Source organism: Macaca mulatta, chromosome 2 (assembly GCF_049350105.2).
Source record: "Macaca mulatta isolate MMU2019108-1 chromosome 2, T2T-MMU8v2.0, whole genome shotgun sequence".
In the NCBI taxonomy this organism is placed as follows: domain Eukaryota; kingdom Metazoa; phylum Chordata; class Mammalia; order Primates; family Cercopithecidae; genus Macaca; species Macaca mulatta.
The window spans coordinates 109,123,752-109,146,561 of record NC_133407.1 but is presented as its reverse complement, the minus strand read 5'-3'; the positions used below and the strand labels follow the sequence as shown (position 1 = coordinate 109,146,561).

The 22,810-nt window shown below is 48.5% G+C and overlaps 1 protein-coding gene across 8 annotated transcripts in view; it reads left to right on the top strand.

Moving 5' to 3' along the window:
- Positions 1 to 286: 286 nt before the first annotated feature.
- SLC6A20 (solute carrier family 6 member 20) overlaps positions 287 to 22,810 on the top strand; it is a 48,385-nt gene continuing 25,861 nt past the window's right edge. For 6 of the 8 annotated variants that reach the window (XR_013413834.1, XM_077992303.1, XM_077992302.1 and 3 more), the window contains exons 1-4: positions 287 to 696; positions 14,826 to 14,966; positions 16,916 to 17,007; positions 21,020 to 21,247. Coding sequence is in view for 7 of the 8 variants with exons in the window: in XM_077992303.1 (XP_077848429.1) it covers positions 576 to 696; positions 14,826 to 14,966; positions 16,916 to 17,007; positions 21,020 to 21,247 (582 nt within the window). In the remaining variant the exon portion in view is untranslated. Of the gene's footprint in view, positions 697 to 14,825; positions 14,967 to 16,915; positions 17,008 to 21,019; positions 21,248 to 22,810 lie in introns of those variants that run through there. The other 2 variants (XM_077992301.1, XM_077992300.1) reach the window with 2 other exon arrangements.

Here is a 22,810-nt window from a genome sequence, read left to right as displayed (position 1 = left end):
GCGTCTCTCAGTCTTATAAGTGGGCTAGGTTGAACCATATGACATTGTCCTTTCTATAAAAAAAAAAAAAAAAAAAATGGTTGAAAATGGGGCATTTCATGCAGTCCAATTCAAGTGTTTCCCTCTACCAGAATGTCAGCTCCAAGAGGGAGCTGGGATGTGGTTCACAGCCGTGTCCCCAGACAATGCCTGGCACACAGTAGGCGCTTGATAAATGACAGGTGAGTGGCGAGGGAAAGCGCCCACTCCTAGGAGTTCCGCAGCCTAAGGAAAGGCCCCGCCGAGCCGCAGGACTCGGGGGGACGCCGCCCTGTCCTCTGTAATCTCGGGTGCCTTCCCGGCAGCGGCGGCCGGGCGGGGTGGGGCTCGCCGTCATCCATTTACCAGCCTCGCCTCTCCGACGGGCGCGCCGTTAATGAGATTAGCAATTTAAAAACCGGCTAGCTGCTTCGGCGGCGGAGGCACGGGGCCACCCCCAAGCCAAGCCGGGGGCGGGAGGGTGCTCCCGGCGACCGCGCACCGAGACCGCCGTGCCGGACCCCCGAGCCGGAGCCGAGCGCGCCGAGGCCGGGGCCATGGAGAAAACGCGGCCGCTGTGGTCCAACCCGCTGCAGTTCGTGTTCGCCTGCATCTCGTACGCTGTGGGCCTGGGCAACGTGTGGCGCTTCCCCTACCTGTGCCAGATGTACGGCGGAGGTGAGTGCTCACCGTGCCCCGGCCCCAGCCCCGCTCTGTGCGCGTCTCCGCGGGCTCTTTCCGTGCCGAGGGGCGTTCGGTCCGTGCGCGCCGGGGTTGGACGCAAGTTACAGAACGGCACACTGAGGCTGGGAGAGCGAGCGTGATTTGTCCGAAGTCACAGACCCGGGAGTGTTTGTTCCCAGGACACCCCGTTCCGGAGCCGGAGCTGTCTCCCAAACCGCCCTCCCAAGCCCTCGGGAACCCCTCGCCCCATCCCGGGGGCGGCCAAGCCCCCAACCCTCACCCTTGTTGGCCAGGCTGCGGCTCTGAGAGCGCAGGGGACGCTGTCTCCTCCTTCGAGAGAAGTGGCAATGGTCTGACTTGTCAGTGAGCAAACCTTACGTTTAGGTGTAAAAAGTGAGTAGGAAATTGTCTTATTCAACAGAAACTCGTTATACAACTTTCAGATCCGAAACTTAAATCAACGGTTTGAAACTCAGGTTAGGAGGATCTTGAGCCATTTCTTTAAAGTTTTTATAAGCAGATTGGTTTGAGTTTGGAACGATAGAAAGCAGGAAATGCAAATCATTCCATGTTTTGTTTTAGGTTTTTGTTGTTGTTCTTGTTGTTGTTTTATTTTGTTTTTCTTAAATGTTTCCTCGGAAGCATCATGCACGCTCCGGGGACAGCCAGCCAGCCAGCCACGCGCTCTTACTGCACTCCCCTAGCACTGCGGAAAGCTGGGAACGCCTTCTACACATGCCAAGAACCTCGTGAAGCCCAAGTACCTTTTTGGAAGGCAGTATGGCAAGAGAGATTTAAGTCTCAGCATTTAAAACACTTTTTTTTCTCGGTCGTCTCGTTTCTAGAATTGTATCTAGAAATTGTCAGAGTTCTGACAGAGGTAGAAGGATGGTCACCATCATTTAATAAAAGCAAAACATTGGCAACTTCCTAAGCCCTCAAATAAAGGGGATTGCTTCAGTAAATTCTAGAGCATCCATTCAATGTTGCTCTTCGCAGCCATTAAGGCGGCATTTTCAAAAAAAATTGTATTTTATCGCATCATATATTAAGTGGAGGGAGGAGAAGTCAGATTTAAAGCTATGTAAAATGGATTTGATATTTAAAAACAACTGCTTTAAAATATGCAGAGAAAAGAATGGGGAAAAGACATCAAATTGTTAACAAAATTTCTGGGTGATTTTTGTTTACCTTGTCGTGTGTGTATGTGTGTGTGTGTGTGTGTGTGTGTGTGTATGCGTCTGTGTATTAGGACTTCTATAATCTGCATGTTTTTTTCACCATAAAAGATCATGAAAGATGTTAGACCAAAGTATTTACAAAAATGAACCCATTTGAGAAGACCAAGAGCTAAACATTGCTCCCTCCTCCCCTCACCCCAAATCAACAAAAGGTTAATTCATAGAGTTTTTTAAATAGTGCATTCTTAATTTCCGGATTCCTTTTTTAAATTTGAAGGGCATAAATACACCATAATGATGTGAAGGGCGTATGTTGCCATATGCTCTAACAGCGTTGCCATGTGCTCTGACAGCTTTATAACTGACTCTTAAAAAGAATGATTTGTCAGAATGAGATTTCCACATCATTCTGTGCTCAGTAGACCTACCCGTGATACCTTTATCCTGGGTACATGTTTCCCAGTCATCAGTCCAGGTGAGCCTCACTGTCACATGACTACTTAATTCCTTGTTTATAAGACCACCATCACCTGAAAATAGTCTGCAGAGGGATGCATGTGGGGCTGATAGTTCTGGAGTTGAATATGTATCAAGGGGTTGCTAGGGAAACCTCAAGACCCTCAGGTTCCAAGAAAAAGAAATAAGAAATCCTGTGCCTTGTGCAGAGGATGCTTCGGCTGGATGGGTGGCTAGATAAATTAGTGGAAGCCGGGCGGAGGATGGATTGTTGGCTGGGTGTATGCATGGATTAGTGGGTGCACAGACAAAAGGAGGGTGTGGGTCTGGTGGATGGCACTTTCTCAGCCACGTGTCTACAGAATAAAGACCAAACAGTCCACCTGGCACAGTAGGCACTTGACCACCTAACTTGACCATTTGTCCAATATTTCCACCTCATTTCCTGCCACACAGCTTCAAACCTCCCCTGCCTTCCGAACACTTCCATGAGCACCTCCTTCTGTGCCTCAACACTTTACACAAGATATTTCCTTCACCTGCTGTTGTTGCTGGGAGAACTCCCACCGTTCCCTCCAGGCCGGGCCAAATGTTGCCTTCTCTCTGTTGCGCTCTCTGACTCTCCTCACTACCTCACAGGCCAAATAAGCACTTGGTCAGAAGGACTGCAACATTGTTCTCCAGTTTCTCTGTCTCCCCCGAGCCCAACCTCTGTGATGTGATGGAGTCACAGGAGCCATCCAATAAATATTTGTTGAGTGAATGAGCAAAGTCTTAGGAAAAGCCACAGAATAAATGATGCTAGAGGATGCTAGAGGCTCTCCCAAGCCTTTCATTGCACAGGAAAGTCACCTTTAAGAAGTGATTTGTGTAGCCCCAAACCCAGGCACTTTACAGCCCTTACCGGAAGGTAAAAATCAGCCACATTATGAAAGGCTGCAGAGGGGTGTATAACTTCCTTGTAAGTGGAGCTGCAAATACCCCCAGCAAACAAAGAATTTGTTTATAAACCACAGAGCCAGGCTGTGCCAAAATACTTCCCAGAATAAGACGGATTAGGGATCTGTGCCCCTCTCCATGGGACTCTGCCCGTGACTGGAGAGGCTTGTTTGCTTCCTGCTCCCCAGGCCAGGCCCAGCATGAGGAATGTTAATTCTGAAGATTACATTCCAGGTACCGAACATCTCTGTACAGCCCTGGCTGCCTGCTCTAGAAAAAAATAAATAAATAAAAGGCAACCCAAAGAACTTCACAAAATCTCTTTTGGAAAAAGTCAGCAGGTCTTGGGCGACCACGTCAAAATCTAAGGCAGTGGTTGTTCGGGAAGAAATCGGGGATGCAAGTGTGTGTGTGATAAGGTGTAAAAAGCAAATACTACACTATTTATATTATATAAACATGTGCATGAAAGAAACATGGAGAGATGAGAACAGTTGTGTGGCTGGTGGAAATACAGATTTTTTTTCTCTTAAATTTTCTCTCTGCAATATTGAGGGGGAAATCAGAGGACACCTGACTATGCAGTAGGACAATGACACTCTCAGACTGGAATGCTCCACATCCCTGCAAAGCTCCCGCTCTCTGGGACAGGAAACCAGCTCTTTCAGCCGCCTGTACGGCCCACCCCGAATTGCTTAGAGCATTACATGTCAAACTGTAGCCTACCTGAGGATCTTCATAAACTGTAGGTTGCTAGACCCCACTCCCAGGGATTCTGATCCAGATGCCTGTAGGGGAGCACAGGGTTCTTCATTTCCAGAAAGCTCCCTAGTAAGGCTAAGGCTTGGTCCATGGACCACACTTCAGGGAAGGGTCAGGGTTGCTTATGTGGCCCCTGGCCCAGCAGTGGGGTGCCAGTAAATGTTTAACAACTGGCTCTTGGTGGAACAGCAGGACCCAATTCCAAGAATTTGCAGGTTACCTTGATGTAAATCCTCCCACCATGGCCAGTTGCAGACTGCCAACGTATCGTCCCCGAGTGTGGGATTGGGGAGAGGTGGGGCCAATTGGCTCTTGTGAGCCAGTCTGGATCCAGGTGCTGTGGTGGCCACAGCTCTTCAGGCCAGCACCCAGCCTGGGACTGATTCACACCGGGTCAGTCCATGCATGGATCAGGGAACAGTGCTGCAGCTGTTTACTTGTAAAGTGGGTGGGGACCCCCAGTAGTTGGGAAATACCATGATCAGGGGCCCCTGCTGCTCCCCCAAGGTTTCCAGACTCAATCCTGGTAACATCTGCCCTGTTGGGCTCCTAGCATGTGCCAGGCATAATGTGAAGCATTTTCTGAAGGAATTTGGTTTGGTCTTCACAACATGCCCACAGTTAGTCCTGCCACCCCCCTTTACAGATAGGAAACAAGTCAGAGAGAACAGGACTTCTGGAGAAGTAGCTGGGGCTCAAGCCACTTCTGTGATAAGGCAAGACTGTCTCCCCAGCACCCTGCACTCATCTGCTACAGGCAGGACAGGACTCCTCAGGTGTCCAGGCCTTTCTAGGACCCCCAAATAAGAATTGCTGTGGCTCAGGGTGCTTCTTCCTGTGGTTCTCCTGTGACACTCACCCATGCCTCACCTTGACATTGGAGGAGGGCCTGGCCAGGAGCCTGTGCGATGTCCACCTGCAAGGATCCCTTGTCCCTTCTGGTCCAACCTCCTCTCCGCCTCCGACCTTCCCTGAATATACCCCAAAATGTTTGGCATCTTCCCAGTGTGCTCTTCATCCTCTCCAGGAAACCCCCTCCCTAAATGTAAGATGACTTCTTCAACAAAGCCCTCCTTTGATCCCTGGGCTAAATCCATATGATATGAGTTGGGTCCCCACCCAAATCTCATGCTAAATTGTAATCCCCAGTGTTGGAGGTGGGGTCTGGTGGAAGGTGATTGGATCACCTCCCATGCGGTGAATTTCCCCTTTGGGGATGTTCTCGTGATAGTGAGTTATCAGTGAGATCTGGTTATTTAAAAGTATGTAGCAGCTTCCTACTCTCTCACTTCCTCCTGCTCCAGCCATATAAGATGTGCCTGCTTCCCCTTCACCTTCTTCCATAAATGTAAGTTTCCTGGGGCCTCCCCAGCCATGCTTCCTGTACAGCCTGTGAAACTGTGAGCCAGTTAAACTTCTGTCCTTTATAAATTACCCAGTTTGAGGTATTTCTTTACAGCAGTGTGAGAACAGACTGATACACCATCCTTCCTGTGCCTGATGCATTGTGGGGTCTGACATGTCTCACTCCCACTTGGTGGGGAGGAAGAGTGACCAGTCAGGAACACAGAGTCTGCCTACTGGTGGAGAAGCCTCTATTTGTCTGCATGTTGGAATCAGCCCATAGCTTTAAAAAATACTGATGCCTCTGTCCCACCCCCAGAAATCCTGATTGGATTGGTCTCAGGTGTGACCTGAACAGGAGTTTTATGCTCCCCAGGGAGCTCTACTGTGCAACTCTATCACTATCTTACAAACAATACCTAATATAAACTTTCTAGGCACTTAATTTAAGTCATTCAATAGATATTCACTGAGTATCTTCTGTAAGTCAGGGACTATGCTGTCGGGATTATGGTGATTATGGGGTGCAAGGTTTGGGGGTGGACCAAGTAGGAAGAGCTTTAACAAAGCACCGTTCAGAGGCTTTGCTGAAATAACTCACGAAGGACTGACTGCTCAAGAGGATCTAGAAAGCCTTCTGGCAATGGCAACATTTAGTAGCAGCTGTGAAAGAGGAGTCAAAGCTCATCGTGTAGAATTAGGGGTGAAAACATTCCAGGCAGAAGAAAGTGTATACAAAAGGCACACAAGAGCACACATTTGAGGTGAATGGCCAGAAACCTCATGTGGCTGTGAGAAGTGAGGCGGGGACTAGGGCAATGGCAGGAGAGGAAGCTGAAGATGAAAAAGGAGTCAGCATATCCCTAAGGGCCCCAAATAACAGGCGAAGAAGGTGGAGCTTAGCTCTGACAGCAAAGCCAGATTTTAAGCAAGGAAATGGCACAGTCAGAGCTGTGGTTTACAGAGATTGCCAGCATGGATGCCAGGGATGCACTGGGTAGCTGGTGAAGTGGTGATGCTGCCCGAGGGGAGGGCAAGGAGAGCAGAGAACAGATGGGAGAGGAATTCTAGAAGTTTTAAACCAGTGAGGGTCAGGAAGAGTAAAGATGGCTTTCATTTATCTCACCTGTGCCTTTGTTTTTGGTTTTCAAAAAGTTGACTGGGTTTGACTCCAAATGGGAAACTTTTGGGGGAAGAATAAGATGGAGGCGAGTAAATAAGGAAAAGGAAGACACTGGGGTCGAGAGTCTCACAGAATAGAGCAGTGGTTCCCGAAGTGGAACCCCCAGACCAGCAGCTTCAGCACCCCCTGGGGGCTTGTGCTCAGTGTTCCTTACATTAAACATGTGTGTATGTGCACACACATACACAAGCACACACATGCCCCAGAAAGAAAAAAAAGGTTAAAAAAAAAATCCCTGCTGTGTTTTTTGTTTTTGTTGTTGTTGTTGTTGTTGTTGTTGTTTTTGGAAAACAAAGGCATGTAAGTGGAGGGAGAGAAAGAGTTTGGACACCTGAGTAAGCTTTCCCATGAAAGGCGCCGACTCGGGCTGGCATCTCTGTGGCCCTCAAAGGAGACAGAGTATGATGTGAGGGCTTGCAGGGATACATTTCATACAGAAAGGAATGTCTCCTTCTAGTGAGTTTCCTAGATTTAGCAAATAGACAATGTACTGGCTATGATAATTAGAAAAATGAGCAACAACATGCTCTAGAATAACATATGGTGTGAATTTGGGGGTTATAAATGTAATGAGTGCTCATGGTAGAAATTGTGTAAAAGGGCCGGGTGTGGTGGCTCATGCCTGTAATCCCGGCACTTTGGGAGTCCAAGGCAGGAGGATTGCTTGAGCTCAGGAGTTCAAGATCAGCCTGGGCAATGTGGTGAGACCTCACCTCTACTAAAAATATAAAAGTTAGAAAAAAATTCTGTGAAATGCAGAAATATACAAATAATAAAATACAAAATTATCAGAAGTTCCACCACCCAGAGGTAATGACTGTTAACATTTTTGCTGTAAAAAATTAGAACCATATTTTTATATGTGACTTGGTATTTTGCTTTTTCAAAATTAACTTATTTTAATCCTTCCCAAAATCATGTAATATTTTTTGAAAGTATAAACTTAAATAGCTCCATAATATTCCATTTACAGAGGTAACATAACTTACTTAACCATTCTCTAGTTGTGGAACTTTAAGTTATGTGAAGTTTTATGCTATTATAATCCAGTGATCCTCATGTTTTAGTGGAGAAGTTTGATCCATTTATATTTATTATCAGGTTATGTTTGCTGTTATTTTTCATCACATTTTGTACTGCCTTACTTTTCCTTTTTGTTAGTTATTATTGTTTAATTTTGTTTTGATCTTTTATAATATGAAGTATATATTCTTCACTTTTTTCCTCAAGTGATTTAGAAGGTATAATTCCTATTTTTTCTATTAGTAGTAATTTAAATCTGGGGGGGAAAGTATACTTATTTTCTCTGGTTATCAGTGTTAAGAATGAAATGTCATCTATTGATATCACCCTATGAAAGAAAAAAATTTAACACACTTGTACTTCTTGCTTCTTTCCTCACCCCCATTCCACTTAACAACTTTTATTGATATAATCTAATCTGGGATTTCAGACACATTATGATGACTATTTTACTATTTATGTTTTATTTCTTCTCATTCAGAAATTGCATTTTCCATTTGTATAACTTTACAATGATATTAACAGTATTATTTTCAGACTTGATTCTGTTTTGTTGATTTATTTACCACTAGTTAGCTCTATTATAACACAACCCTATATTTGAGTTCCTTATTTTGATCCAACACTGGTTGGATGCAGTTCATGAGCACTTAAGTTTTTCAGGAATGGTAAATAAGTGGTTCGCTTTCTGAGCATGTCTGAGAACATCCATCCTTTGTAGCCACATGAATTGGCTACAATGTTTTTTACTCAAAACTCTATAGATGCTTTTCTGTTGTTTTCAGATTTTCATTTCTGTGAAGGAGAATTCTGCAGCCAATTTTATTTGTTATTAGTTATTAGGTATCAGGGATACCTAGAATATTATATAAATTAATATGGTATTATGTGAATCTTATAATTTCTGAAAGATCACAGGCTATATGTCTAGTATTAAATATGTTTTCATATTTAATTTAACTCAGTGTTCTTTCTGCAGACACAACTGCTGGAACTGAGTAATGCTTAATAGAGATAGAGTAGTGCTTGGCTTTGCTGTCCATGTCTCTTCTCTTCTTGTAATCTCCATCTCTTTATCCTTTTTTTTATCCTTTTCTTCTGAGCTATGGGATAGCTTTCTTTTTCTTTTTTTTTCTTTTTTTTGTTTTTCTTTCTTTTTTTTTTTCTTTTTTTTTTTTTTTTTTTTTTTTTTTGGAAACAGGTCTCACCAAGAGCCAGTATGGATCTCCCCGAGCAAGAAATCATATATGGCAGGGCCAGGTGCAGTGGTTCATCCTGTAATTTCAGCTTAGGCAACATAGTGAGATCCCATCTCTACAAAAAATTGAAAATTAGTCAGACACGGTGATGCATGTCTTTGGTCCCAGCTACTCATGGGGGCTGAGGCAGGAGGATCGCCTGAGCCTGGGAGGTCGAGACTGCAGTGAGCCGTGATCGCACCACTGCACTCCAGCCTGGGCAACAGAGCAAGACCCTATCTCAAAGTTATTCCACAGTTCAGAAGAACAGGTTAAAGAGGTGGAGATTACAAGAAGAGAAGACATGGACAGCAAGCCCAAGCATTACTCTATCCACCATGGTAGAGCCAGTTACTCAACAAGCATTTACTGAGAACCTACTCTGTGCCAGGTCCTTCATTAGAAGCTAGAGATCAACTATAAGCCATGCAGATCCCATCTCTACCCTCAAGGAGCTGACTGTTTAGGTGTGGAGGTGTGGACAGAGCAGTAGACATTCAGTGCAGCAGCAGGTGCCTCAACAACAGGGGCTTGCAAGACAAGAGGATGGGTCTTAGTTTTGGGTGATCTGGTGGCTCCTGGAGGAAGTGATGCATCTGGAAGATCCAGTGGGACCCTAAGGATTCTTTCCTGCATTCAACAAATATTCACTGGACTCTGGCTCTCTGCCCAGTGCTGTTCTGAGCAGAGCAGGGAACAAGAGGAGAGCTTCCTTGCTAGTAGAGAGACAGATCTCAAGTGAACAAAGAAAAGTATAGCATTATTCACGTGGAGAACTGTTCGGAAGGTAAATCAAGCAGGGTAAGGAGTTCAAGAGGGCAAGAAGGCTGTTCTAGCGAGGGCGCGCAGAGAAGGCAGCTCTGGGGAAGCCAAGTCTGGGTGGAGCACTGAAAGAAGAGAGAAAGCATCCTGGGCAGGAGGAACAGCAAGAACCAAGGTGCTGAGGCGAGACCAGCAGGAGGGCCAGTGTGACTGCAGTGGATGGAGAGAGGCCAGCGGCACGGAGGGGAAGGTGGGAACCCTGTTCCCCTAGCCTCAGAGATCAAGGGAGGGAGTGTGGGTTTGATTCCAGGTGGAAGGAGGAGCCAAGGAAGGTTTGACTGGGTGAGAGGTTAGGGATGGAAGGGGCAGGTGTGTCACCATCTGAGAACAAACTGCACGGAGGGGACTGGAGGGTGGAATCACAAAGACCTGCCTGGAGGGTGGTGCAGTGGAGATGTGACAGTGGGTGCCAGGGAGGTGGTGATGAGTAAGGATTCCCCAGGCTGAGCTGAGTCTACGTCTTCCAATAATTCTGCAACTGTAAGTGTCCCACTCATCTGGGGCAATGTGGACTCACAGTGGCAGAGACATTACCACAGGGCTCAATGTGTGCCTCAGTTACCTATTTATTCATAACAAACCACTCAAGAACTCCAGGACTTAGAAGGAATGATGGAATTAGGAAATTGCTATCTGGCAACCAACGCAGCAATAATTGTTTTGGGCAAGAATCTTCACTGGATGCCAAAACTACTGGGCAAAAGTATGAGAAATAAGATAGTTACTGAGGCTCAGAATATATTCAAGAAGATAATCATTTCTAAGGGGAGAATAGTAACTCTCAGCAGAGAAATCCAGCAGACACCCCCTCAACCAAGCGAGCAAAGTCTACATCACCGTGAATGGAACACATTGACATCTTGTGCCTCTGGACAAGGACACAGGATCACTTTAGTGTTTCTGCCAAAACTCCAAATGAGGAACATTCCACAAAGTAACTGGCCAGTGCTCCTCTAAAGCATCGTGAAAGGTCATGAAAGACAAAGAAAGGCAAAAAATGTCTAAGGAGCTGTCCCAGATTAAAGGAGACTAAAGAAACCTGAGAACTAGAGGCCTTGTGTGCTTGTGACCTGGAGCCTGGATGCCTGGAGGACATCAGTGGGACAGTCAGGAAAATTGCAGAAAGGCTGCAGATAAAATAATAGTTTGATGTTGGTGTTAATTCCCTGATTTTACTCATTGCACTGGGATTATATAAGAGAATGTTCTTGCTTTTGGAAATACATATTGAAAATATTGAGAGGTAAAAAGAAAAAAACAATTAGTGACTTAAAGCAACAATAATTAATCATTTATCCCAGTTCTGTGGGCGCCTGAGCTGTTCCTTTACTGTTTGTGTCTGGCCTTGCTCATGCAGCCAGAAGGTCCCTCACACACCTGGTAGTGGGTGCTGAGCTGGCTGGGCTCCCTCAGTTCTCCTCCTCATGGCCTCTCGTCCTCTGGAGCCTGGACCGGCATCTTTATGTGGCTGTCTCAGGCACACTCCAAGAGGAGGAAGGTGAAGCTACAAGACATCCTGAGGCCTGGGCTCTGGTACCCACACGGATACCACATTCTACTGGACAAAGCAAGCCCGAAGGCCAGCCCAGCCTCACAGGGTGGGGAATAGACTCCACCTCTTCAGGGGAGGAGCGCTGAAGAATGTGTGGCTGTATTTAATCTCCACACATGCCTTTAAGGCATGTAGTTGTATTACTACTGTATTAGGGTACCCTAGAGGGACAGAACTAATGGGGGGAAAGAGAGACGCGGGGGAGCGGAGGAGAGAGAGAGAGAGAGATAAAGGGGAGTTTTTTAAGTATTAACTTACACGATCACAAGGTCCCACAATAGGCTGTCTGCAAGCTGAGGAGCAAGGAGAGCCCGTCTAAGTCTCAAAACTGAAGAACTTGGAGTCTGATGTTCAACAGCAGGAAGCATCCAGCACAGCAGAAAGATGTAGGCTGGGAGGCTAGGCCAGGCTCACCTTTTCACTTTTTTCTGCCTGCTTTACATTCACTGTCAGCTGATTAGATTGTGGCCACCAGATTAAGGGAGGGTCTGCCTTCCCCAGCTCACTGACTCAAATGTTAATCTCCTTTGGCAACACCCTCACAGACACACCCAGGATCAATACTTTGCATCCCTCAATCAAATCAATTTGACACTCAGTATTAGCCATCACAACTACCACCAAAATCATGCCCCTTGTAGTCAACCCCTTCCTACTCCCCTATTCCTGTCCACCACCGACCTGTTTTCTGTCCCTGTAGTTTTGCCTTTTCCAGAATGTCATATAAATGGAATCATCCTACTATGGTTTGAATACGTCCTCCAAAGCTCATGTGTTGAAAACTCAATCTCCAATGCAACAGGGTTGAGAGGTGGAACCGTTAAGAGGTGATTAGGTCATGAGGACTCTGGCCTCGTGAATGGATTGAAATCATTATCTCAGGAGTGCTTTCATTATTGAGAGAGTGGGTTTGTTATAAAAGAGAGTTCAGCCCCCTCTTGCTCCTTCTTGCTCCCTCTTGCTCCCTCTTGCCCTCCCGCCTCCTGCCAAGGGATGATGCAGTAAGAAGGCCCTCCCCAGATACTAGCACCATGCTCTTGGACTTCCCAGCCTCCAGAACCATGAGCCAATAAATTTCTATTCTTTATAAATTATCCAGTCTCTGGTATTCTGTTATAGCAGCACAGACTAAGACAGGTATTCTTTGGTGAAATGCCTATTCCCACTTGTTTTTACATTTTTTGAAAGGATTCTTTTTCTTATTGAGTTTTGAGAATCCTTTATATATTCTCGATACAAAGTTTTTCTCAAGATGCAAGTATTTTCTTCCAGTCCAGTTTGTGTTTTTATTCTCTTAATAGTGTCTTTCACAAAGAAGTAATGAAATCCAATTTATCGATCTTTTCTTCCATAGATAGTGCTTTTAACATTGTATTTAAGAAATCTTTGCCTAACTGAAGCTCATAAAGATGTTCTACTGTATTCTTTTATAAGTTTTATAGCTTTTAGTTGTACATATAGTTCTATGATCCATTCTGAGATTTGTTTGGTATAAAATTTTAGTTACAGGTTGAGTTTCATTTTTCTGCATATGGATGTTTGGTTGTTCTAGCATCATTTCTTGAAAAATTTATTGCAGAGCAAATTCACCTGGATTATGTGTTTATTTGAATGGTTGGGGCAGGAGTGATAGAAATGATTGATGCCTAGGGCCAAACAGCCCTCATGTTCCCACTTGGCATCAGGTTTTAGATTTCCACCCTACCCATGGGCACTGGGCAGTCAGACCCTGTCAAACAGACAGTCGTCCCTGGACCTTGTCAGGCCTTACGTAGTTACTGTTTAACACCCTGCGTGAAAACAGGATTATCTTATAACCACTGAGGGTTTGAACGTGGCTTCAAAGCCTCAGTGTGTGAGCCCAATCTTTATTGTCAGATATTTCATGATTGAGAGCTAATGACCTCTTGGACTCCTTTGATATTGAGAGGAAACTCACAAGGTGCTGAAACAAGGTTCTGAAGGGAAGGAAGGGAGCCTGGCCTGGAGGAGTTATAGCAGTGTCTGGACATGAGAGGGCAGGATTTGTTTTAGGCCCCCACATGAGCAGGATGAAGCTGGGAACTCCAAGCCTGGTGGTGTGAGCGCTCATTCACCCGTGCAGGTGGCTCGTGCCTTTCTTTCTGTGGTGTGGCCATGGGGGCTCTGCCTGGTCTTTGCCCCAGCCATTCCACTTCTGGGATTTGTATCCCAAGGAAATACACAAACAAGTGGACCAGGCTTTGTTTCACAGCTTTGTTTAGGACGGCAGAAAGCTGGAAACAGCCCGAGTGTCTAACAATTGATTAAATGCGGTCTGGGCTCATTTTCAGAGCAGAATATCATGCAGCTCTTTAAGGGGCGATGCAAAGGTCTGTGATTGGGAGAGTGATGGGGAATGCCATAGGGTGAGAAGAGTGGGGTTACAGGATGGTACGTGTGTACAATGGAGACTTTTTGGTAAATATTAGATGTTCATGTAAGCATAGTTATTTTGTTGTTTACCTTAACAACTGAGGATCCAGTTCTCTTTGTAATCAGCCCTTAATCTTTGCAGTTGTAGTGTCTGGGTTTTATTTGATCAGAAGTCCTGCCCTCTTTTCCCACTGGACATTTTGTTAAGCTCACCCTGACAAAATTCACACTCCCTGGCTCCTCACTATCACCAACATCAGGGAACCTCAAGGGCAGGGAGCATGATTGCTACTCTCCCATTCCACACCAGCCAGGGCCTGGCCCAAAGTAAGTGCTTAGTAAGTGTCCGTTTCATACACTACCTCATGTGGAGCAGCATCAGGGCTGTGCACAAAGCCCAAAGGAAGTGCATAGAGGTTGACAGCTGAATGCATGGATCCAGGCATGATGTTTGACATATTTAACAACACAATTGTCTTGGCTCTGATCGACTATTAGTTGCTGAAATGGAAGATGGAATGTTGGGTATGGCAGAAGGGCTGGGACAGGGGAGGCATTGAGAAAGGCACTCAAGCAGCTTGGGACAGTGGCAGTTTGCCTCCTAGGGAGGATGAATTTAAAGAGTTTAACAACTGACATGGCTGCATGTCATCCACGGGTGGATGCATGAACAGACAGGTGGCTGAGTAGGAAGATAAAAAGATGAAAGGATGGATGGAAGGATGGAAGGATGCATGGAAGGATGGACAGATGAATGGATGGAAGGATGGATAGATGAATGGATGGATGGATGGATGGATAGATGGATGGATGGAAAGATGGAAATACAGATGGATGAATGGAAGGATGGAAATATAGATTGATGGGAGGAAGGAAGGATGGATGGATGTAGGGTGGATAGATGGAAGGATGGAAAGATAGATGGAAGAATGGATGGATGAATGGATGGTTGGATGGAAGGATGGATGGAAGGAAGGATGGATGGCAAGTTGATGAATTAATGGTAGACAGATAGGTGAGAGGAATGGCAGCAAGAGGGATGAATGAAAATGTGGAATGAAAGAAGGATGAAGGATGAGTAGAAAGAGGAGGATGGATGATGGAAAGGTGGGAGAATGCATGGACAAGTGGAAAGACAGGAGGATGGAAGGATGTTTGCACAGAGGTTGAGTGGTGGTGGAGAAAAGCCCTTTGGTGGTGGCCTGGCTCTCAGCTCTAGACCTCTACAGGTAGTTTCCTGGTCCCCTACATCATCATGCTTATCGTGGAGGGAATGCCGCTCTTGTACCTGGAACTAGCTGTGGGGCAGCGCATGCGGCAGGGCAGCATCGGTGCCTGGAGGACCATCAGCCCGTACCTCAGCGGTGTCGGTACGTGGGGCCCCTCCAGTCCTTTCCCACCCAGAGACCTGGGCAGCATGGGAGTGTGGGTGGGATCCCATCAGCAAAGCTGCTGGATCAAGGGGCGAGCACAAGGCCCAAGAGAGAGCGCTTGCCTGGAGTGAACAACTGGCCTGGCGGGGATGTCATAGAATGTGGGCTGAGAGGAGCTGGTTTCCTACCCACAGGGCAGTAAGACAGGGAGGATGCATGCCCCTTGGGGAACAGATGCCACCCTGCTTCTCTTCTCTGGACCTCAGCTTGGTCACCTGTAAAAGGGAAACAGCTGTAACTCCAAGTCCTGGAAACTCCCCCAACTGCTCCCTGTTAAATAACAGCTCTCTCTTTTAGTAAGCACCTACTACTTGCTGGGAGCCAGCCTGTAGGATATATGTGCATGAGCTCATTTAATCTTCTTTACACTGCTGAGGTGTTGCAGAGTGCCATTAATGTCTCTGGGGTGGGGAGGCTGAGGCCCACACGGACAGCAGGAGGGGGCTGTTTCATCTCATGCCTCTCCTGAGTGACCTTGAGCCAGAGTCCCAGGCACTTCCAGGACAATCTCCACCTGCCCTGCACATCGCTTATGGCCCAGGGCTGCCTCTGCATGCAGAAGGAGCCCTGACCAGAAGTGGCCATGGCGTGTGATGCTCACCCCTCCTGCCCCAGAAAGGAAGGCAGGGAGGAAAGCAGAGTGACATTTCAGGAGCAAAGAGGGTGGAAGCGTATACATGACCTGGTCGCAGATGCAGAAGAAATGTGTCCAGTGTTCTCACAAATCATCTCCAACCCCAGACTGCCTCCTTGTCTTGAATGGCTATTAATTTTTCTTTTTTTTTTTTTTTTTGAGGCAGAGTTTCACTCTTATTGCCCAGGCTGGAGTGCAGTGGCACGATCTCGGCTCACTGCAACCTCCGCCTCCTGGGTTCAAGCAATTCTCCTGCCTCAACCTCCTGAGTAGCTGGGATTACAGGTGCCCGCCACCACGCCTGGCTAAGTTTTTGTATTTTTAGTAGAGACGGGGTTTCGCTAGGCTATTAATTTTTAACACAGAAGTGTGTGGTTTTACGATCTGCCTGAATAAGTAATCACAGAGGACTTCTCAGAGGCATCTTCTGCATCATAAGAAAGATACCAGATATTTGTGCCAACCAGGGGATGCTGGTGAATATTTAACAACCAGCTCTCAGAGTGGAGTGGGAGTGGGGAGGGGAAGCCCTGGTTTATAGCACATGCCGATGCCTGTGGGGGTAAACACGTGCACCATGGCCAGTTTCTACTACTGAGTGTCCCAGCACTTGGGCTTGGGGAGAGGAGGGAATGCTGGTTCTCAAGGGTTGGTGTGGGCCAGCCCCAGAGCCCTGCTGGCTGCCACCCTTCTCTCTGCTCTCAGGACCACCCTGGGTTTTGTGCAGACCTGACCGAATTACGGGCAGCCCCCTCCCCACCTCTCCTCTCCTGGCCACCAGGTGACTCAACCGCTGGTGAGCCAAGGAGGGAGCGTAACTGTACATCTGGCACAAGGTGGCACTTCACAGCAACAGTGCTTCTCACAGCATGACGTTGTGAACCCAGTTCTGCCACTTACCAGCTGGGTAGTCTTGGGCAGGCTCCAGGCCTCAGTTTTCTCCTCTGTGATACGAAGATAATACCGTCGTAAGGACCAAAGGCACGTAAAGTACTTACTTAACACAGTGCCTGGCAGTTAGATCTCAAAAACATGTCATCAGCCTCCTGTCCCAGAAGGTGAGGAGGGAGGTTGGAGAAAAAGAAATCACCCTTATGAAGTGCTTACAGCTGCCTGGTCTCGCTTAATACTCACCACACAAGCCTGGTGGAGGGAGGCCTCGCCACAGGTGCATCCTGGGAGCACACGCTGGGCCTGGCGGAGGGGGAAGGGCCATCCTCAGTCCTCAGCGCAGCCCTCTGCTTCCTTGCAGGGATCGCCAGCGTGGTGGTCTCCTTCTTCCTCTCCATGTACTACAACGTCATCAACGCCTGGGCCTTCTGGTACCTCTTCCACTCCTTCCAGGTGAGCCACGGCCCGTGCCAGAACAGGAGTGGGAGCGAGAAAGGGAGAGAAAAGCAGGGCCACCGCTCAGGGGAGGGGGTGTGGGGCAAGGTAAGCAGCCTCAGGGCGGGGAGCCAGTGGGTGGTGTGAGGTGGAGGGGAAGCCATGCACCCCAAACCACGTGGAGGGCTTCTGAACCCGGGCTCCACAGGCCCCTTACACTGTAAGCAAGAGTCCACCGGTGTGAGTGTGTGTGTTCTTGGAGAGCAGGTCCATGGCCTTCAGTGGATTCTCTCTGATGGACGTGACTCCCTCCAACAAACAATTAATAACTACCGCACAGTGTGCCTAGGAGGAAATCTGCGGAGAGGACTGATGGGGAGGGATTCCCTCAATCCAGCAAGACAGCAACGTCTGTCCTCCTCCCCGTCCCCTTCTCCCACTTTCCACAGGGCCACTTGTGCTTCCAGGATTCTGACTCCAGCCTGAGCCTCTCCTTTTCCCTGTAGACCTCCAAGTTCTCCTAGAAGGACCACTGTCACCCTGTAACACAGTAGGGCCATTCCTAAACATTTTAAACCACACATTTCTGATGATAACTGCAGCTGACACTCCGTAGAAAACGTGGAAGGGGCTGGAAATTGTAGAGAAGCGAGAACTCCAATTCCACACAGAGAGCTGGTGTTATATCCAGGACAAGAGGAATTTTCCTCTCCACTGCTCATGCTCATTTCTGTTACCTGGCTCCTGCCGCTCCGCTCTCAGGAACCCCATCCTCCACTGCCTCCACCTGCTTCCAGGAACCACCTTCACCTTGGCTTCTTCCCAGATGGGAACAGAGGAGGAGGCAGGAGCTAATCAGGCCGATGCCTTACCCTTTGCCCCTGAGCCAGGCCTTCATGGGATATGCCTGTCCCCTAGGTCCACAAGCAAGACAGGGCTGGCATGGACTATGGACTGAACTGGGTTTGCCTCTGGGATGCTTGGGCACAGCCTTGACTCTGTGGGGGCGTGAGGAATGCTTGGGTGAATGACTTTAATAATCCTGATTTGGCATACCCTACTCTGGCTTCCCAATGAGCTCCACCAAGCTTGCCCCATTGCACATATCTCTGGCAAGAAAGATGTGCCCTGAGCTTAGCTGCAGTTCCTCCTTCTTTCCCTGGTTCAACCTAGAGTTTCATGAACACTGGCCACAACTCTGCCTCTCCCCAGCCTTCTCGGTGGAAACAGAGCAACTCTTCTCACTCTATTGCCTGGTGACTGTTTCCTATCCTCTCTGCAGGGCTGCCATGTATGGTTGGGCAGGTTGTGCACTGCACAATGGTACCCCCCCCAACTAAGGGCTTGCCATACACATTGTAAACATGATAGATTTGTATACTTTTTAAGACAAGTTTCCAAAAGCGGAAGCAATGTGTCTTGTCCTAACAAAATCAGAATAAGTTGCTCATCCCCCGAAAGCAAAAATAAAGTGCCTCAAGAAAGGGGCACCTTTTTCTAATAGTCAGAAGAATGGGGGCCAGCAATTCCTGAAAATCACTTAAGTGTTCATTCATTGCATCCTTCATAGGTCTGTGGACTTATCCCTTAGTCCCTCTACTTTGAAGCCCTCCTCCATGGTCCCGTAATAATGAGAGGAATAGTAGCTGCAGACATTCACTTACATGTGCTCTGGGTCAGACACAGGTCCCAGCACTTTAGAAGTGTTCACTCAGGTAATCATCACAGCCACCCCGCAAGGCTGAGCGCACTGAGCACCCGAGCAGAGGGGAGCCGAGTAGCTCATAGCTGGTGGGGTTGGAATCAGGCACCTGGTCCCGGAATCTGTGCTCCTGTCTACTCACTCCCTGGCCAGGCTTTCCAGCCTTGGGTCCAGCCCTTCTCAGCAGGAGCACCTGTGCTGTTATGCATGCAAATGCAGGGATCCTTGTCCTCACCTGCTGGTTCAGAGGTGGGTGAGGGAGGTCAGACTGGGAACTGGCCCATTTAACAAGTTCTCCTATACTCTAAACCTTCTTCACCCTGGCTGCACACTGGGGAGATGAAGTTGCGGGGCGCGGGGTGGGGAGGTGTGAAAAATCCAATGACCAGGCCCTACCCTAAACAGATGAAATCAGAGTCACTGAGGGTGCAGCCTGGACATCACCCCTGGGTGACTTAGTTGTGTAGCCAAGCCTGGGAAGCAGGCCTGGGCTGGCATCAGCAGGTGGTCCAGTGAACAGACTCAGGTCAGTCCCACACAGGCCGTAAATGGCCCAAGGGGATGTCAGCCAGGGCAGCTTGACTGGGCTTCAGGTCTACTAGGACCCCTCTCACCTGCCTGGGACTTGGTGCTGGCTGCCACCAGGCACCTCAGTTCCCTCCATGTGCCTCCCTCTCCTTGCATCCGCATCATTCAGGAAGCTAGCCTGGATGTCCCACAGCTGGTCTCCAAGAGGGTGAGAGGCTAGCTACAGGGTTCTGAAGGCCTGGGCCGGGAATTCACTCACACAGCATCTCTTCACCATATTCAGTTGGTCAGCGTGCATCGGAGGCCAGCCCAGGCTCACAGGGTGAGGCCAGAGATGCCACTTCTGGATGGGAGAAATGTGCACATGGGGAGGGGAAGGACTGTTGGTGGCCAGCTTTGAACACGATATGGGTCAAAGCGAGAAACCAGCTCACACATTCCAATAGGCTAGGGTGGCCCTGGGGAGGTATGGCAGGGGTGGGCATGGAGGTCCTCACCAGCACAGTCTCGAGCGCTGTCTGGGTATGCAGACCTGGGCTCCAGCTGCCTACTGGCACAGCAGCCATGACCCATCAGGTGATACCCCTGGGCCTTGGTTCTTTTCCTGTGAAATACGGGATTGAGCCCAGTGGGGTGGTCAGACTTGCTTCCATTAATGATGCATTTTGTCTAATTAAATCTGGACTTGCAGAACCCAGATATGTGCAAAACTGATCAATGTGGGGCTGGTCCTCAAAGAGCAGGGCTGGGATCTCCCACCCCGCAAGTCAGAAGTAATTTTTCCTCCCCTCCCTCCCATCTCAGCACCACCGTTTACTACTTGGCCTTGGGTCATGGTCACGATGCATGCACCATTGAGGCTCCTGTGTTCATAAGTGACATGCCCACAGCCTCCTGTGGGGGCACACCTGGAGCCTTCTCTTTCCTTACTAACAAGCTTTCCCAATCCCTGCCTGCCTTGGAGTCCCTGCCAAATGCAAGCGATGCTGCTACCTCCCTTGTTGTATCAAGCCCTAAGGAAAGAACCTCTGCTTGTTCTCACTTGGGTGGTCTTTGTTGATTTCCGCAAGTCCCTAACAAGTCCTGAGATGCATGAGTCTCAGGTTCCGTGCTCACTAAGTGCTGGTGGTGAATGGCATTTCCTGCAACATACACTGGGTTTGGAAGCTAGCAGGAGATGAGGTTCAGGCCCCACAGCTCTCTTGCCTTTCTGAGCCTGAGAGAACCTGGTGCTAGTGACTTCTTTGAGCTAGAGTCAAGGTATACCTGAAGCAGTTAGACTCCTGGACTTTGCAGGGTGGAGCCAGTAAGACTCATCTGCTTAAGCTACTCTGAACTGGGCTCTCTGTCACTTTCTCTAGTTGGTTAAATAGGGACTCTCTCAGTCATTGACCAAGTCTTAAGCAATCTGGGCCAGTGCTGCAGAGGGTGTGGTTTGAGTGCCTGAGCTGACTGTGCACAGGCCGTGGGTCGGAGTCCCATCATCATAGCTGGCCTGGCCGTGGTCCATTCACTGTTCAGTCTCTGGGACCCACCACGGAGTTCAATAGTCCTCAGGGAGCACCTGAAGAATTGCAACGAGAGCAGAGCCCCCTCCTCCAACCCCTTCCTGCCTCACCCGTGCCCCCTGACAAACTCTCCAACTCCCGGTCTGCCTTCAGGGGCTCCAGCCACCTGCCCTTCCGGGACCAGCACCCTTCTCTTTCAAGAGTCTCCACTCAGGGTCACCTCCCTCACCCCTGCCACAGCCTTTGTCCTCAGCCTTCACCTCTCTGGATAACACTCGCTTTGGTCCCACAGGATCCCCTGCCGTGGTCTGTCTGCCCACTGAATGGTAACCACACAGGCTACGATGAGGAGTGCGAGAAGGCGTCCTCCACACAGTACTTCTGGTACAGGAAAACCCTCAATATCTCGCCGTCCCTCCAGGAGAACGGGGGTGTGCAGTGGGAGCCGGCGCTGTGCCTCCTCCTGGCCTGGCTGGTGGTGTACCTGTGCATCCTGCGTGGCACCGAGTCCACTGGCAAGGTGGGACAGCGAGGCACAGACACCCGGTGCTCCTGGCGGGTGGGAGGGTGCGCCAAGGGGCAGCTGCCTCTGTCTCCAACCCTGGGCAATGCCAAGGGAGTGCCCTCTGCAGTGGAGAGGCAGCAGCTATGTTAGGGCAGAGGGCACAGATGGTGTTGCTGGGACAAGTCACCTACTAGATGACTATAGAGACGGCCAGAGGTGGTTAAAGTTGCAACCCTAAATCTCAAAACAAGGACTTTCTTACCAAAAAAAAAAAAAAAAAGTTTTTCTGTACCAGTCGGCCCAAAATCCATACCACCCAGGCAACCGGACAGTGAGTTTGCTTTTCTTTAAGACTGTATGTGTCCTCAAGACACCCTAGCCACTGGCTCTCCAACTCAGCTACACATTGATATTTTCTGGAGCGCTTTCAAAAATCTCATGCCTTAGCCCTGCCCCCAAAGTTCTGCAGTAACCAGTTTGGGATGTGCCCTGAGCAATGGGGTGGGTGGGGGGATTTTAGAAGCTTGCCAACTGATTCTAGTGTTCAGCTCAGTTTGAGACCGACCCTTTGTTCTAAGCTGCTTCCAATCACCCTCCATAGCTGTCAGGCTTGATCTCCATAGTCCTTTCTTGGTGCATCCCAAGGCTCACACTTTCACTGGGGCTGACATGTTCCTGCAGCTCTAGTCTGCTCCATGTGGAAGATCTGCTTTCAGTGTTCCCATCACCCGTCACCTGCCTGAAGTTTCAGCAGATGTCCCAGAGCCTAGCACGCCCTGTCTCATTCACCGTCACTTCTCACCATAGACCCAACATGGCTTGGGCACCCACATTGTCTCATTCTGGCAACAGCCCCTCAAGGTAGATTTCATGATCCCACTCACCTGAGGCTCAGAGAGGTAAATTGACTTGCCCAGGGGCACAGCTAGTGAGGGCAAAGCCCAGCCTCACTTCCCAAAGCCCAGACTTCCCATTGCCTTGGTTTGGTAGCCACATAGCTCTCTCTATGCCTTAATGATGTCATCAACTCCAACTGTCACCTGCTGAGAGTCCTAAGAGCCCACCTGTCCTCACCCTCTGACTACCTGAGTTGCCTCCTCCAGCTGCACCCCACCCCCCATGTATTTCTTGAGGCATTAGATCAGAGCTACCCATGGTATTCCAGGGCCCATGGGACAACTCCAGTATCATGCCTGGTAGGACATTTTATTTTGGTTTCCAAGACCCCCTGATGGCCAGCCTCTAAGCCCCCAAAGCCCCCTGTGCTATGGCTGAGAGGGACGAGTGAGCACAGGTGCTCTTCCCCCGAGAGAGCTTAGAACCTGCAGCAGCTCACTCAGTCCCATCGTAAAGCCTGGCCATACTGTCATGCTCATAAAAAATGTTTTTGTAATTTATCTTTGCCAGGTTATTATGATCATGATCCAAAAGATCAGAGGGTAACATCTGCAGATACAGAGATTAGAGACCATTACTTTTCCTGATCACTTAGAAATGTGTTACATGAGACCTGTCATGCCATAAAAACTTACTTATTCTTATCGTCTATTTCCTCTGCTTCAGCCATACCCTTCTCCA